Raw genomic sequence first — 17,920 nt, forward strand, 5'->3', positions numbered from 1 at the left:
TAGATCCCACCAATCAACAGCCATGATGTCAGCAGCACTCTTCACAAAGGAAAAGCCATTGTAAATAGAGGAGGTGGGTTCAAGGGGTATTAGAGCGAGGGCAAATCAGCAGCCAGATCAAGGCTCAGCGTTTTTCATGCCAGTTTTTTTTGTAGAGGGGAGGGCACGCAAACAAAAGAAGAGCCCCCTTGGATCAGTCCAAAGGCCCAGCGCAGCATTCTGCTCCCAAAACAGACAACCTGTTGCTTCTAGAAGCTGACTAGTCATGCGCGCGAGAAAGAATTGTGCATATTTTCCCCAATGTGTAGAACTAAAAAGCACCCTCTCTAACACTGGCAACATATTTCCGCATCCACACCTTGTCGGCACTCTTCCTACTGGGCCAGGCTGTGGCGCAAGCTGGTGAGCAGCCTGCTGCAATAAATCACTCTGACCATGAGGTCATGAGTTCGAGGCCAGCCCGTGGCGGGGTGAGCACCCGTCAATTAAAAAATAAAAAATAGCTCCTGCTCGTTGCTGACCTAGCAACCCGAAAGATAGTTGCATCTATCAGGTAGGAAATAAGGTACCACTTATAAAGTGGGGAGGCTAATTTAACTAATTTACCACGTTGGAATGAGGAAGTGCAGTCACAGTGGATGATGAAGCAGTTGCTCCCCCCTGTGGCGAGAATCGAACATCCCCTCAGGAGGTTAAATTGCCTCTGCGTCTGTCTCTGTTCTATGTGTATATGGGCACTGAATGTTTGCCTTATTTGTATATAATGTGATCCGCCCTGAGTCCCCTTCGGGGTGAGAAGGGCAGAATACAAATACTGCAAATAAATAAATAAATAAATAAATAAATACTGTATCCATGGATGCTTACGCTATCTTGCTAGATCCAGATCTCCAATATTCCTTTCACAATGCGGCAATCACAGCTGCACCAAGAATCACTGAGCTGGAAGGGACTGCAAGGGCAATATAGTCTATCCGTCTATCTCGCAGGAATATACAACTAAAACACTTCTGAAAGGTGCCCACCCAGCCTCTGTTTAAAGGCCTAGAGATAACACGCACCACAGGAACAAAACAACCCCGTCATTGTTCTGTCTAGAATATCAATATGAGCGTGACAGCAATACACTCTCCACAATTTCAGGAAAGAGGGATATTGTCTTCACTTGCGAAGCCACTCGTCCCAAAAGAACACATGAATCCAGAATTTTGGTAATCTGGTAAAAGGTGAGTGGTGTTGTCGAAGGTTAGCTATCAATACTCCAAGTTAAAACCTAGGTTTTAATGGAAAAGCAAAAAAAGAGGCAGGACAGAGTGGTTTGTGGGACTCTTAAAAGCAATGCCCTTTTACAAAAAGCAACCCGCAGTCCACAAGTAAAATGAAAATAAAGTCAAGTGGAATGTAATGATCCGGCTGTCTGGAGATGACCTGGTAAATTCAATTAGATTTATTAGTTAACTAAAATGTCCTCTTTGTATTGGATGTATTTCAGATAGGGCTAACATTGGATTTAATTTGCTCACTGACACTCAAAACAAAACCAACAGCAGCAGGTTATCAAACAAAAACATCACACTGCTATTAAAAAGTCCTAATAAATTGGTTTTTCAAATGAGATAGAATGGAGGCACACTGGTGACACACCATGCACAAGAAAGGGAAAAAAGCAAAGTCCAAAATGTATATAATGTTTAGAATTCATTTGTTATAAAGCAAGCACAGGCAAACTTTGGCCCTCCAGGTGTTTTGGACTACAACTCCCACAACTCCAAACTTCCGTAGGTTGGAGAAAAATTGCAAATTAAATTTAACACAAAACCAGAATATTTTTTATTAGGTATGGTTGCTTTTCAAATGGACTTCAATACCGAAAAACTCTTTACATATATGGTAACAGCGGCCAGGATATGTATTGCCAAACTATGGAAAACACAGGAAATTCCCACATTAGAAACATGGATGCTGAAGCTAATTGACATCAAAAACATGGATCTATTAACACAAAAAGTATCACAGAGCATCTCGCCAAGACAATGGACCGATTGGAATAAATTGAGACAATATCTGTTAAGAAGCAATATAGAACTTTTGTGACTATCGCTTACAGAAGCTCTTAGACTCTAGGTTATATACGATGATTTGCCGAATATATCTAATGTCGAAAGGATGTTTTACAATGTAGTGTAGAGGAGTGGGAGTGGATACAGGAGTTTGCTTTGGTGTTTGTTCTTGTTTTCTTGCTCTATTACTATACATTATATGCATACATAAAGGTATATATATATATATATATATATATATATATATATATATTCTTTCTTTATGTTTTCTCGTTTCCTTTCAAATTTTTATGTATATGTCAAAATCACGAATTATATATATATATATATATAAAAAGGAATTGTGGGAGTTGAAGTCCAAACACCTGGAGGGCTGAAGTTTGCCCATGCCTGTTATAAAGCCATTAGGCACACTCTAACAGCAGATGGCTATATATTTATATTTTTGTTACAGGCACCAACACAAATAATGCTGTGCATACATTTTATCAAATGCAAACACTGAACAGCAAGCAGGAAGGATGCACAGTGCAGAATACCTGAACCCGGACTTTGCGAAATGACGACAACATGATGGAGGAGGAGGAGGAACGCAGTGTCTAAAAGGGAGGAGCACACCGAGACAACGTTGTACTAGTTGCAACTTAAGCACACTATACGTTCTTACCTTATTTAGCCGTGACTAGCTACCTTCCCAGCCCAACATCACTGCAGGAAGCACTTTTGCCCAGCTATTTATGAGCATGTTCCCGATAATAAAAAGAATTGGGAATTTATTGCTAGCTGGCCGAGACTGTCATGTCACCAAGGTCCATTTCCTACTCTCATAGGTACAAACTCCACTGTTGACATGTAAAACAACTCCTATGGGAGGCCTACACTTCCTTTTAAAATGAAACATTTTATCTTGTGTAAAAAACAAAACACAAACTTTTATCTCTTATTTGTAGGACTCTGGTTCAATGCCAAGACAGTGATTAAATCTGAAATCCTAGGCAGGCTTACCTGGAAACCAGCCTCTCTGAGCACTCCAAGTAAATGGACAGAGGATCAGGTTGCCCGCTCTCGAAAAGCAGCATTCGCAACAACACTCTCTGATGGAGGCAATTTTTTTTTTCGTGTCCGGAGCAACCGGAGTTGCTTCTGGAGTGAGAGAATTGGCCATCTGCAAGGACGTTGCCCAGGGGACGCCCGGATGTTTTGATGTTTTACCATCCTAGTGGGAGGCTTCTCTCATGTCCCCACATGGAGCTGGAGCTGACAGAGGGAGCTCATCCACACTCTCCCCGGGTGGGATTCGAACCTGGCAGCTTTCAGGTCAGCAACCCAACCTTCAAGTCACTAGGCTTTTATCCCCTAGGCCACCGGAGGCTCCTATGGAGGCAAGTGCGAATGTTGCAAATAGCCAGCTTCCGGCCATGAAAGCCTTCGACAACACATAAATGAAAGGTTTTCGCGAGATATTGGGTAAATCCCCATACATTTTGTTATTACAATGTATGGATGTGTCGGTATCTCCTATAAGGGGTTGATTTAACCACTGGTTGCTAGCAAAACTGAATCACTGTGTCACGAAATGATGCCCATCTGAAAAGTGTGCCTCCAACATGAAACTGTTGAGAGAGCTCTGGCATAACATTATATTAAACAAAGATCAGGGTATGATATAAAATGCAATATGCAATATGCTGCAATATGCTGTGGTTGCCAGTCTATGTCAGCTCGTAATATCTGCATACAGTTCCAAGTTTTCATCTGAAAGCAGGTTCCAAATAAGAATATTAATGGGGGGAATAAAACTGGCTCTCCAAAGGGACTCTGTTTAAAAATTCATTGCACCGCTTGTTTGTTCCTTCTGAATATGCAGCAAAAGAACATCACAACCTTCAAAAAAAAGGGAGGGGAGCAAGATATTAAGTTCACCTGCTGGCAAATAAATTCAATTTTTCTTAATTTCACTACTAGCAAGACGTCTTTTAAAAAAATTAAAGGTGTATTTTCAAAACAAACATGCAATTGCTCTATTTTTGCAGATTTGATTTATATATCTCAACCCACAAGTTCCGTTTTCTTCATGCACGGTTTCTTCTCCATACTGCAGATATCATGACCAGCCTCATAGGGAAAAGGTCAGAATTCCTAGACGTCTGCCCTATTATTTTACAAAACCATTCAATGCTAATTTCGTATAACAATAGAAGTTACATTAAATATCTGGCTCAAAGAAAACCGCACCCTAAAACAAATGCTGTGCAGAATATTCTGGAATATACTAATGAACATTCCTAATACAGAGAGCCATTCAGTTTCACTGTATATATAAGCTGCTCCATAGCAACATTTGCAAAGGAGAAAACAAGATTAAGCATCATAATGATGGATTTACACTTACTATCATGCATGACCCCGTTCTCCCATTTGCAAATCCTTTATACATTTCCCAAGCTGTGCTCGGTGATCAAACAGCGGCACAGAGAACGGACAAAGATGATACGGACTGATTTATGGATAAAACACGAGGTTTTCGGACGAATGGATCTGAGCATACTATTTTTAAAATTTATATACAGTAGAGTCTCACTAATCCAAGCCTCGCTTATCCAAGCCTCTGGATAATCCAAGCCATTTTTGTAGTCAATGTTTTCAATATATCGTGATATTTTGGTGCTAAATTCGTAAATACAGCAATTACAACATAACATTACTGCATATTGAACTACTTTTTCTGTCAAATTTGTTGTATAACATGAAGTTTTGGTGCTTAATTTGTAAAATCATAACCTAATTTGATGTTTAATAGGCTTTTCCTTAATCCCTTCTTATTATCCAAGATATTCGCTTATCCAAGCTTCTGCAGGCCCGTTTAGCTTGGATAAGTGAGACTCTACTGTACTACAATTTTATACTGTATTTAATAGTTTTTAACTGATTTTATGTATTGTTGATTGATTTTGTATAGGCACCTAATTGTGCCAGTGTTGTAAACCTCTCTGAGTCCCTTCGGGTGAGAAGGGCGGGATATAAATATTGGAAATAAATAATAAATAAATAAGAATGATTTATTCTGGAAGAGAGGAAGCAGCCCAACATGTCTAACCGAAGGAGCTCTCAAAACATGGCAACTCCTCCATTCGGCAAGGCATCCCATTGTTTTCAGCAATGCTTTCTTCTCGGGGAAGGAAGAGAGAGATTGCTACACGGCCCGTTTTTCAGTTCCCAGCTTTGGAAATCTTGCTTTCAGGAAAGAAAGCCTTTTGCCTAGAAGCCAGAGAAACCACACCTTTGCCTCCGCTGCTAATTCCTGCCTCCTGACCTTGGCGAGAGCAGAGAACATGAAAGCGGAGGGAAGCCATTGCTCTGAAAAGTAGGTTACAACACCGTGTCCATCATTTCCTTTGCATGTAGATCTTTTTTTCCCCTTGCAAACCAGGTGGGAATTGATTTCTAGTTCATTTCTGGGTGGGGTAACCATTCTTTGGGGAGAGATCAAGGGAGGGGGCTTGCTTTTGCAGTATTTTCGAAGTCAAATATGCCCTGGAATCCGTGCTGCTCCGGCTATCTAGGGCGGATCCCCCTCTCCTTTTCTGTCTCCCCTCCCCAACAATGTCGCCTCTGCTGTTCTTTCCAAGGGCGGAAGCAGCAAAGAGACGGTCAGCGCCAAGAAAACTAAGCAATAGCTGCAACCCCACCCAGCTCTCTTTCACCCCCTTCAATTCTATGAATCAAGACTGGGGGGTTGTGTGAAGATGTCCTGATATTAAGAACCTTACAATATATATATATATATATATATATATATATATATATATATATATATATATGACGCAGAGTGGTCTACCAACGTCACTATTATAATTGTATATTTATATTACATGCAATATTACTAATAATATTGCAATATAGTTGTATAATATAATATATTGCATGTATATATACTTGTAAACCGCCCTGAGTCCCCTTCGGGGTGAGAAGGGCAGTATATAAATGTCGCAAATAAATAAATAAATAATACCAACGTCTGCAAATGATGATGTGGTTACAATAATAATAATAATAATAATAATAATAATAAAACTTTATTTATACCCCGCCACCATCTCCCCAACGGGGACTCGGGGCGGCTTACATGGGGCCATGCCCAGAACAATACAATATAACAGAATATATATGTGTGTGTATATATATATATATATATATATATATATATATATATAAACAAATCATAACACACTGAACAATACAATAAATAATAATATATATTACAACGCAAAATGAGAAAACCAATAAAAACAAGGGCGGGCCACATGAACACTAAGTTAAAACTCGGGGTGAGAAAGAAATAAAAATAAAAACCACAAAGAACAGGGTCATAAAATAGTGGGGAAAATAGTCACGGAACAACCCTGTCCTCAATGTATACTCAAGGATTAACCTGGAGTAACAAGGAGGGAGAAAAAAGGAACATGGCAGTACCTTTAAGGCTGTTTATTAAAAAGTCTGCAGATATATTTTTTACAAACTCACTTCTTCCTATGAAGGGCAGAGCAGATAGTCAGTGCCAATGGCTTACAAGGAAATCTATGGGCAGCGTCCAAAGCTTAAATGAACTTTGCCATGTTGGAGTTTGATAAGAAAAGGATGGGTGCAGCAATACTATGGAAGGGGGGGGGGGGGGAAATGCTGCAAATTCTTCTGCAGTTGCATCATATTTGTAAACAACCAGGTGGGCTAAGATATTTCAAGACACTCACCTCACCTCATGCAGCAAAATACAACTAAATCCATAATCCACCTTACAGTAATGCCTTTATTGGCTAACCGCAAAGCAGAAAATACACCAGCTCTACTGGACAACGGCAGAAAACAAGATCTGATAGAAAACCTCAGTCTGTGACTTTAACGCCATCATTGCATCTCCTTCCAGTTAAAAAATAATAAATTAAAACCTCTTTTGCCCGAAGAAGAAGCCGATAGTGGAGCTTTAAAAGCTTGAGTGTGTATTGTCTGCATATTGGCTGGAAAAGCGCATTCTTGCAATGCATGTTTTAATGCAGCGTCTTCAGGTTGTTTCTTTCGTTCTGGACATTTTAGGATTTTTATTTGGCTCTATCCCAATGACATACGGATTTGACGCGACAGCCAACATGGTGATAGTGCTGGAATTAGGAGAACAGGGTTTGAATCTCTTCTCGGCCCACTGAGTGACCTTGGGCAAGGCACAATCTCTCAACGGCAAATATCTGAACAAATCTTGCTACAAAACCCTCCGAGAGAGTCACCACAAGTTGAGCCTGGCTTGAAGACACTTAACAACAATATAACAAGGATTAAACAGGGATTCCTACACTCAAACAAACTCAGGAATGGTCACCAGTTACTACCAAAAGGCACGAAACCTTTGAATCTCCTGCGGGAGAAATAAAGTGGGGTATAAATAAATATAATATTTTTGGTGGGAACAGGTACAGGATTCTCCCACAAATGGCTCTGTTTTGCAGAGTAATGCAACTTTTAAGCCTGCATTTGTCAATGACCAACTCGATCCCACTGCGTTATAAAATTATTCCCAAGTAAAGCTTCACAAAATTATCTCGCTGCTCCTTTCTTTTGTGGCACTCAAGAGGCGTCAGCCTTAACCAACTCTCCGCAAAAATGTGCAGACCAGCAACTCTTCATTCTCCCAATACTGGACAGTGGGCAGTATAGTCTAGGTTGAGAATCCTTTCTTGGGAAACCAAAGGATTCCAAAATCCAAAATATTCCCAAGGGTACTTTTTTCTGATTGTTCAATGTATATTAAATATATAATTAATATTATTATATTATATTATTATCAATATTATAAGTATATACAATATATTATATATTATCATATTATTATATCCCTTTATATATAAGACACTATCAGAACATTATATTATTAGTATTATATAATATACTGTACCATATCATAATTTGTAGTATATACAATATATTATATATGGCAACATTAGAAGAAGGAGGGGGGCAGGAAGACATCATACCAACCTGAGAGCCAGGAAGATAGTTCATCTTGTCTCCTGTGCCATAGCAACATGCTATGCTAATTTTATATACATATATATACATATATAATATACAAAACTTTATCAATATATAATATATTGTATATACATATATCAATAATAATATTATAATGTAATACAATATTATGCTATTAATACTATATAATATTTGTCATATATTATATATTAAATGTAATAATACTAATAATATTACCATATAATATAATATAATGATAGACTACAATATAGTAATTTAATGCTTATATTGTGCTATGCTAATAATATATTGTATGTACATTTGATTTGTAAGCCGCTCTGAGTCCCCTTCAGGGTGAGAAGAGCGGGATATAAATAAATAAATAAATATTATCAATATAACACACCATATACCAACACTACTACATTACAATGTTATTATTTCTATACATTATTATATTGTATATGTGGAGGGGCTCCCAAGTGATGTTGCAGGAAACACCATGGCGCTGTTTTTATTAGGGTGCACATGATAACCTTCAGGCTATTATATTATTATTAGTATAATATTGCATTACATTATAATATTATTATCAATACAATAAGTATATACAATATATTAAATATTATCATATTAGTATATCCCTATATATATATATATAAGACACTACCAGTACATATTACTAGCATTATATAATATATTGTACCATAGCATAATTTGTAGTAGATACAATATACAATACATTATATGGCAACATTATCAATATAACATACCATATACCAGCACTACTACATTACAATGTTATTATTTCTATATATTATTATATTGCATATGTGGAGGGGTTCCCAAGTTATGTTGCAGGAGAAAAGATGGAGCTGTTTTTATTAGGGTGCACATGATAACCTTCAGGCTATCTATGAAACACCAATTTCGCCATCCAGCATGTAGATCTGGGCTCCATCTCCAAGATATCCCATTGATGTACATGATGAAGGCAAGGATGCTGCAGTGCTCAACCTGTGGGTGAAGGGTGCGCTTCCCGGGGCCTCCTCGAGGGGGCGCTCTTCCGGGCCCCCTTCCCGCTCTCGCGGCGCCTTCGCGGCTCCGTTGCGGCCTAGGCCTCCGCCCCGCCTCCCGTTCCCTTCAGGGGAAACCCTCTCTCCGCTCCCCGGTTCCCCGAGCCCCTCACCGGGTCTGAATGAAGGGCCTGCGCCGCTCTCTCGCAATCCAACCGACCTCTGCTCTTCCCTCAGCAAACCTTCCCGCCTCCTCACAGACGCCGACTGGCGGCCGCTCCTGTCAGCGCCCCTATTTATAAGATAGCCGATGGTGACGTCACCGCCGCAGACCCAAGCGGAGGTGTGTTCGGGCTTGGGCGGAAAGAGCCGAGTGGAGCGAGAAGGGGAAGGGGGTGTGGCCTGTAGTTAAGCCCCGCCCTGCACCTGACTAGCAACGGAAAGAGCCGAAGTTGAACGAGAGGAGAAAGGGGGCGCGATCTTTGCTTAAGCCCCGCCCTTTGTCCGACTAGCAACGGAAAGAGCCGAACGAGAAGAGAAAGGGGGCGCGATCTTTGCTTAAGCCCCGCCCTTTGTCTGACTAGCAACGGAAAGAGCCGAAGTGGAAATTGGGCCTTTGGTTAAGCCCCGCCCTTCACCAGACCAGCCACGGAAAGAGCCGAAGTTGAACGAGAGGAGAAAGGGGGCGCGATCTTTGCTTAAGCCCCGCCCTTTGTCCGACTAGCAACGGAAAGAGCCGAAGTTGAACGAGAGGAGAAAGGGGGCGCGATCTTTGCTTAAGCCCCGCCCTTTGTCTGACTAGCAACGGAAAGAGCCGAAGTGGAAATTGGGCCTTTGGTTAAGCCCCGCCCTTTATCCGACTAGCAACGGAAAGAGCCGAAGTGCAACAAGAGGGGGAAATGGGGCCTTTGGTTAATCCCCGCCCTTCGCCCGACCAGCCACGGAAAGAGCCGAAGGAGCTACTTTGCGGAAAGCCAAACCGACTCTAACCGAAAGCCTCCGGAAAGAGCCGAGTGGTGAAGATTGTTCAAAGAACACAAACCCTGTGGAAAGAGCATGACTCAGGAACACTGCGGCTGCGGCAACAACCACAACAAGACCTGAATGCACAATTAATGTCCTTTCCAGCCCTGGCACTGGGTTCTGAATAGAAGCCAGCATCAAAACACCGCAGCCATCCTATTTATTATCTTGACACACAGCCTTTACTGATTTCTGCCAGGAAGGCACAACCAAAGCAACCCTGACAGATGGCCATCCAACCATCAAAGCCTCCAGAGAAGGAGACTGCACCAGAATCCAAAGAAGCACATTTCGCTCCATTTGGAGTTCTTATTAACCTGTACGTGGAATAATAATAATAATAATAATATTTTATTTATATTCAACTCTATATCCCCAAGGGGACTTCTTATTAACCTGTAAGTGGAATAATAATAATAATAATAATAATAATAATAATAATAATAATAATAATAATAATAATAATTTATTCATATTCAGCTCTATATCCCCAAGGAGACTTCTTATTAACCTGTACGTGGAATAATAATAATAATAATAATAATAATAATAATATTTTATTTATATTCAACTCTATATCCCCAAGGGGACTTCTTATTAACCTGTAAGTGGAATAATAATAATAATAATAATATTTTATTTATATTCAACTCTATATCCCCAAGGGGACTTCTTATTAACCTGTACGTGGAATAATAATAATAATAATATTTTATTTATATTCAACTCTATATCCCCAAGGGGACTTCTTATTAACCTGTAAGTGGAATAATAATAATAATAATAATATTTTATTCATATTCAGCTCTATATCCCCAAGGAGACTTCTTATTAACCTGTACATGGAATAATAATAATAATAATAATAATAATAATAATAATATTTTATTTATATTCAACTCTATATCCCCAAGGGGACTTCTTATTAACCTGTAAGTGGAATAATAATAATAATATTTTATTTATATTCAGCTCTATATCCCCAAGGGGACTTCTTATTAACCTGTAAGTGGAATAATAATAATAATAATAATATTTTATTTATATTCAGCTCTATATCCCCAAGGGGACTTCTTATTAACCTGTAAGTGGAATAATAATAATAATAATAATAATATTTTATTTATATTCTGCTCTATATCCCCAAGGGGACTTCTTATTAACCTGTAAGTGGAATAATAATAATAATAATAATATTTTATTTATATTCAGCTCTATATCCCCAAGGGGACTTCTTATTAACCTGTAAGTGGAATAATAATAATAATAATATTTTATTTATATTCAACTCTATATCCCCAAGGGGACTTCTTATTAACCTGTAAGTGGAATAATAATAATAATAATAATATTTTATTTATATTCAGCTCTATATCCCCAAGGGGACTTCTTATTAACCTGTAAGTGGAATAATAATAATAATAATATTTTATTTATATTCTGCTCTATATCCCCAAGGGGACTTCTTATTAACCTGTAAGTGGAATAATAATAATAATAATAATATTTTATTTATATTCAGCTCTATATCCCCAAGGGGACTTCTTATTAACCTGTAAGTGGAATAATAATAATAATAATAATATTTTATTTATATTCAACTCTATATCCCCAAGGGGACTTCTTATTAACCTGTACGTGGAATAATAATAATAATAATAATAATATTTTATTTATATTCAGCTCTATATCCCCAAGGGGACTTCTTATTAACCTGTAAGTGGAATAATAATAATAATAATAATAATAATAATAATAATAATAATAATATTTTATTTATATTCAGCTCTATATCCCCAAGGAGACTTATTATTAACCTGTAAGTGGAATAATAATAATAATAATTTATTTATATTCAGCTCTATATCCCCAAGGGGACTTCTTATTAACCTGTAAGTGGAATAATAATAATAATAATAATATTTATATTCCGTTCTATATCCCCAAGGGGACTCAGGATGGATCACAGTACGCTGCCCTGGAAACTAGGACTCATTGGAGCCATGGGTTCAAATGACAACATTAGGAAGAAATTCCTGACTGTAAGATCTGTTTAGCAGTGGAACTCTCTGCCTCACAGTCCGGTGTGATCTCCTTCCTTAAACAGAGGCTAGATGGCCATCTGTCGGGAGTATGTTGATTGTGCTTTTCTTGTATAGCGGGAGGTTGGACTAGATGGACGACGTGGTCTCTTCCAACTCTATTATTCCGATTCTATGAACAGTTGACCACTTCTGGGCTGTGGCTGCCTATTATTATCCAAATCCAAATTTATTTAATGCTTAGACCAGGGGTCCCCAAACTAAGGCCCGGGGGCCGGATGCGGCCCTCCGAGGTCATTTACCTGGCCCCCGCCCTCAGTATTATAATATAATATATTGTATATACATATCATATTGATAATAATATTATAATGTAATACAATATAACACCAATCATAATACCATATAATAATATTAATTATATATTCTATGTTACATATAATATTACTAATAATATTACAGTGTAGTGGTATAGTTCAATATAGTAATATATAATGCTAATATTGTGCTATGCTAATAATATAATATATTGTATGTACATATAATTTTTAAGCCACTCTGAGTCCCCTTTGGGGTGAGAAGGGTGTGATGCAAATGTAGTAAATAAATGCAGTAAATAATAAATAAATAAATAAATTTTAGACTTAGGCTCACCCAAAGTCTGAAATGACTTGAAGGCACACAACAACAACAACAACAACAACAACAACAACCCTAATTAACTTGACGATCTCATTGGCCAGAAGCAGGACCACACTTCCCATTGAAATCCCGATAAATGTATGTTGGTTAAAATTGTTTTTATTTTTAAATATGGTATTGTTCTTTCATTGTTGTTGTTGTTGTTGTTTTTGCACTACAAATAAGACATATGCAGTGTGCATCGGAATTGGTTTGTATTTTTTTCAAATGATAATCCGGCCCCTCAACAGTCAGAAGGATTGTGGACCGGCCCTCGGCTTAAAAAGTTTGAGGACCCCTGGCTTAGACCATAGGTCTTTCGCATGCTAGACGAACAAACAATTACACAAAAGCCAGACCATCAAATACAATATAAAACATGCCATTAAAACCCTATATAAATCATTAAAACATTAAAATGCTGCAAATATCAATGTCAGGATATGCCCTTCAAATACTACATATGTCATGGATTAGCACCAACATAATTAAAAACAAGATAAAACCAAGTACAGTAGAGTCTCACTAATCCAAGCCTCGCTTATCCAAGCCTCTGGATAATCCAAGCCATTTTTGTAGTCAATGTTTCCAATATATCGTGATATTTTGGTGCTAAATTCATAAATACAGTAATTACAACATAACATTACTGCGTATTGAACTACTTTTTCTGTCAAATTTGTTGTATAACATGATGTTTTGGTGCTTAATTTGTAAAATCATAACCTAATTTGATGTTTAATAGGCTTTTCCTTGATCAGTCCTTATAATCCAAGATATTCGCTTATCCAAGCTTCTGCAGGCCCGTTTAGCTTGGATTAGTGAGACTCTACTGTAAGTACAGCATTATTAAAACAATTATAAAAATACTCTGGTTTCTCTTCAGATCGTATAAATCTTTCGCCTATTATTATTATTGTTGTTGTTGTTATTGAAAAGGAAAGGGCTCAAGGCTTTTAGGAATTGTGGGAGTTGAAGTCCAAAACTCCCGGAGGGCCGAAATTTGCCCAGGCCTGTTGTAAACAATCTATTTCGATTTCAAAAATGGAGCAATGCAGTAATAAGACTGCGCTCTTCCGGCTGGCATGCTTCGGGATGTCGGAGCAAACCGCCAAGTCTCTCTTCTTTGCAAGGAAATCCAAGGTCGGTATTCTGGATTTTCCCCCAAAACCCATCACAAATATGTATCCAAACTCTGCAGAGTGATATTTGTCTCCGAAAGTGCCAAATGCAGCAGTGCTCATTTAGATAATGGCACTTCCTTGCTGCCAACAAAAGCTCACAGATTTATTAATTTTTTTACTGCAGGAAGAGAAAACAATTAAAAGTAAAGGATGAGACAAAACGCTCTTTGTATTTGTGGGCAGCCCAACTCTAGCGCTTTGGCAATGCTTTGAATTAGAAGTGACGCGTTCCAAGCCTATATTATGATGTAATACAAAATAATAATAATAATTCATTATTATAATTGTCTATTTATATTACATGTAATATTACTAGTAATATTGCAATATAGTTGTATAGTACAATATCTATATATATAAAAGAGTGATGGCATCACGGCGACCCACAAAACAACAAAACTACAACCCCCCCAACCTCGAAATTTGACAACACAACCCATCATCCACGCCTCTAGGTTGATACAACAAAAAGCAAAGAAAAATAAAGTCCTAATTAGAAGGAGAGAAATAATTGTTTTTATCCAATTGCTGCCACTTAGAAGGCTAAGCTCCGCCCACTTGGTCTCCTAGCAACCCACTGAGCCCAGTGTTAATAAAAGAATAAAAAATAAAATAAATACAAATAATACAATAAAAAATAATAATAAATACTAAAAAATTAATACAATAAAATACTACAACAAAATAACTAAAAATAATACAACAAAATAATAAAATATAATAAATAAAAAAGAAAAGTTACAATAAAATTAATTTAAAAAATACAAATAACGTCAAATAAAAATTCCACAACAGCTTTTAACCAATACCACCACCACTTTGCCACAGCAACGCGTGGCCGGGCACAGCTAGTAATAATATATAATGCTTATATAGCGCTTATATTGTGCTATACTAATAATATAATATATTGTATGTACAGATAATATTGATAATAATATTATAATGTAACACAATATAATGATACATTATTTTAATTTTATATTATATATTACATGTAATATTACTAATAATATTGCAGTATAGTCACATAGTACAATCTAGTAATATATAATGCTTATATTGTGCTATGCTAATAATGTAATATATTGTATGTACATAATATTATAATGTAACATAATATAATGATACATTATTTTAATTGTATATTATATATTACGTGTAATATTACTAATAATATTGCAGTATAGTCACATAGTACAATCTAGTAATATATAATGCTTATATTGTGCTATGCTAATATATTTTATGTATATATAATATTGATAATATTATAATGTAACACAATATAATAACAATACACTATTTTAATTGTATATTATATATTACATGTAATATTACTAGTAATATTGCAATATAGTTGTATAGTACAATATAATAATATATAATGCTTATATAGTGCTATGCTAATAATATAATATATTGTATGTACAGTAGAGTTTCACTTATCCAAGCTAAACGGGCCGGCAGAACCTTGGATAAGCGAATATGTTGGATAATAAGGAGAGATTAAGAAAAAGCCTATTAAACATCAAAATAGGTTATGATTTTACAAATTAAGCACCAAAACATCATGTTATGCAACAAATTTGACAGAAAAAGTAGTTCAATACGCAGTAATGTTATGTTCTAATTACTGTATTTACAAAATTAGCACCAAAATATCACGTTATATTGAAAACATTGACTACAAAAATGCATTGGATAATCCAGAACGTTGGATAAGCGAGTGTTGGATAAGTGAGACTCTACTGTATATAATGCTTATATAATGCTTATATTGTGTTATACTAATAATATAATATATTGTATGTACAGATAATATTGATAATAATATTATAATGTAACACAATATAATGATACATTATTTTAATTTTATATTATATATTACATGTAATATTACTAATAATATTGCAGTATAGTCACATAGTACAATCTAGTAATATATAATGCTTATATTGTGCTATGCTAACAATGTAATATATTGTATGTATATAATATTATAATGTAACACAATATAATAATGACACATTATTTTAATTGTATATTATATATTACATGTAATATTACTAATATTGCAGTATAGTCATATAGTACAATCTAGTAATATATAATGCTTATATTGTGCTATGCTAATAATATAATATATTGTATGTACATATAATATTGATAATATTATAATGTAACACAATATACAGTAGAGTCTCACTTATCCAAGCCTCGCTTATCTAAGTTTCTGAATTATCCAAACCATTTTTGTAGTCAATGTTTTCAATATATCATGATATTTTGGTGCTAAATTCGTAAATACAGTAATTACAACATAGTATTACTGTGTATTGAACTGCTTTTTCTGTCAAATTTGTTATATAACATGATGTTTTGGTGCTTAATTTGTAAAATCATAACCTAATTTGATGTTTAATAGGCTTTTCCTTAATCCCTCTCTATTATCCAAGATATTCGCTTATCCAAGCTTCTGCCGGCCCGTTTAGCTTGGATAAGTGAGACTCTACTGTAATAATGATACATTATTTTAATTGTATATTATATATTACATGTAATATTACTAATAATATTGCAATATAGTCATATAGTACAATATAATAATATATAATGCTTATATCAGGGGTCCCCAAACTAAGGCCCGGGGGCCGGATGCGGCCCTCCAAGGTCATTTACCTGGCCCCCACCCTCGGTTTTATAATACATTTTATATCAGTTTTAATAATATAATATATTGTATATACATACAATATTGATAAAAATATTATAATGTTATACAATATAATACTAATAATAATACCACATAATAATATTAATTATATGTTATATGTTACATATTGTATGGTATAGTTCAATGTAGTGGTATAGTAATGTATAATGCTAATATTGTGCTATGCTAATAATATAATATATTGTATGTACCTACAACTGCTCTGAGTCCCCTTCGGGGTGAGAAGGGTGGGATATAAATGTAGTAAATAAATGTAGTAAGCGAATAAATAATTAATTTTAGACTTAGGCTCACCCAAATTCTGAAATGACTTGAAGGCACACAACAACAACAAACAACAATCCGAATTAACTTGACTATCTCATTGGCCAGTAGCAGGCCCATACTTTCCATTGAAATCCTGATAGGTTTATGTTGGTTAAGATTGTTTTCATTTTTAAATATTGTATTGTTCTCTCATTATTGTTGTTGTTGTTTTGCACTACAAATAAGACATGTGCAGTGTGCATAGAAATTGGTTTGTATTTTTTTTTTCAAATGGTAATTCGGCCCCTCAACAAGTCTGAAGGATTGTAGACCGGCCCTTTGCTTAAAAAGTTTGAGGACCCCTGGCTTATATTGTGCTATACTAATAATATAATAATATAATATATTGTATGTATATATAACTTGTAAGCCACACTGAGTCCCCTTCGGGGTGAGAAGGGTGGGATATAAATGTTGCAAATAATAATAATAATACACTACTATAACTGTATATTTATATTACATGCAATATTACTAATAATATTGCAATATTGTCATATAGTACAATATAATAATATCTAATGCTTATATTGTGCTATACTAATAATACAATAATATAATATATTGTATGTATATATAACTTGTAAGTCGTCCTGAGTCCCCTTTGGGGTGAGAAGGGCAGGATATAAATGTCGCAAATAATAATAATACACTATTATAATTGTATATTTATATTACATGCAATATTACTAATAATATTGCAATATAGTCATATAGTACAATATAATAATATATAATGCTTATATTTGACTTGAGGATTCTGTCAAAGACTTGAGGATTCTGGATGAATGGATTTTAATCTTGGACATTCTTAAAATTTTATATAATGTGATTTTATTTTGTAATGGTA

The 17,920-nt window shown here is 35.8% G+C and overlaps 2 protein-coding genes and 1 long non-coding RNA gene across 10 annotated transcripts in view; 2 read left to right on the plus strand and 1 right to left on the minus strand.

Moving 5' to 3' along the window:
• The window catches only part of sptan1 (spectrin alpha, non-erythrocytic 1), a 92,181-nt gene extending 82,759 nt beyond the window's left edge, over window positions 1–9,422 (minus strand). For 2 of the 8 annotated variants that reach the window (XM_062959403.1, XM_062959400.1), the window contains exon 1: window positions 2,600–2,641. In XM_062959403.1, coding sequence (XP_062815473.1) covers window positions 2,600–2,632 — 33 coding nt within the window. In that variant the 5' untranslated portion in view covers window positions 2,633–2,641. Of the gene's footprint in view, window positions 1–2,599; window positions 2,660–9,270 lie in introns of those variants that run through there. The other 6 variants (XM_062959406.1, XM_062959404.1, XM_062959401.1 and 3 more) reach the window with 5 other exon arrangements.
• The window catches only part of dync2i2 (dynein 2 intermediate chain 2), a 145,708-nt gene that overhangs the window by 102,644 nt on the left and 25,144 nt on the right, over window positions 1–17,920 (plus strand). The gene's annotated exons all lie outside the window — the stretch shown is intronic.
• On the plus strand, window positions 12,593–14,526 carry LOC134293237 (uncharacterized). The gene is made up of 2 exons (XR_010000258.1): window positions 12,593–13,357; window positions 13,683–14,526. It is a non-coding gene; the product is annotated as an uncharacterized LOC134293237 (long non-coding RNA).

The sequence above is a fragment of the Anolis carolinensis genome, unplaced genomic scaffold (genome assembly GCF_035594765.1).
Source record: "Anolis carolinensis isolate JA03-04 unplaced genomic scaffold, rAnoCar3.1.pri scaffold_7, whole genome shotgun sequence".
In the NCBI taxonomy this organism is placed as follows: domain Eukaryota; kingdom Metazoa; phylum Chordata; class Lepidosauria; order Squamata; family Dactyloidae; genus Anolis; species Anolis carolinensis.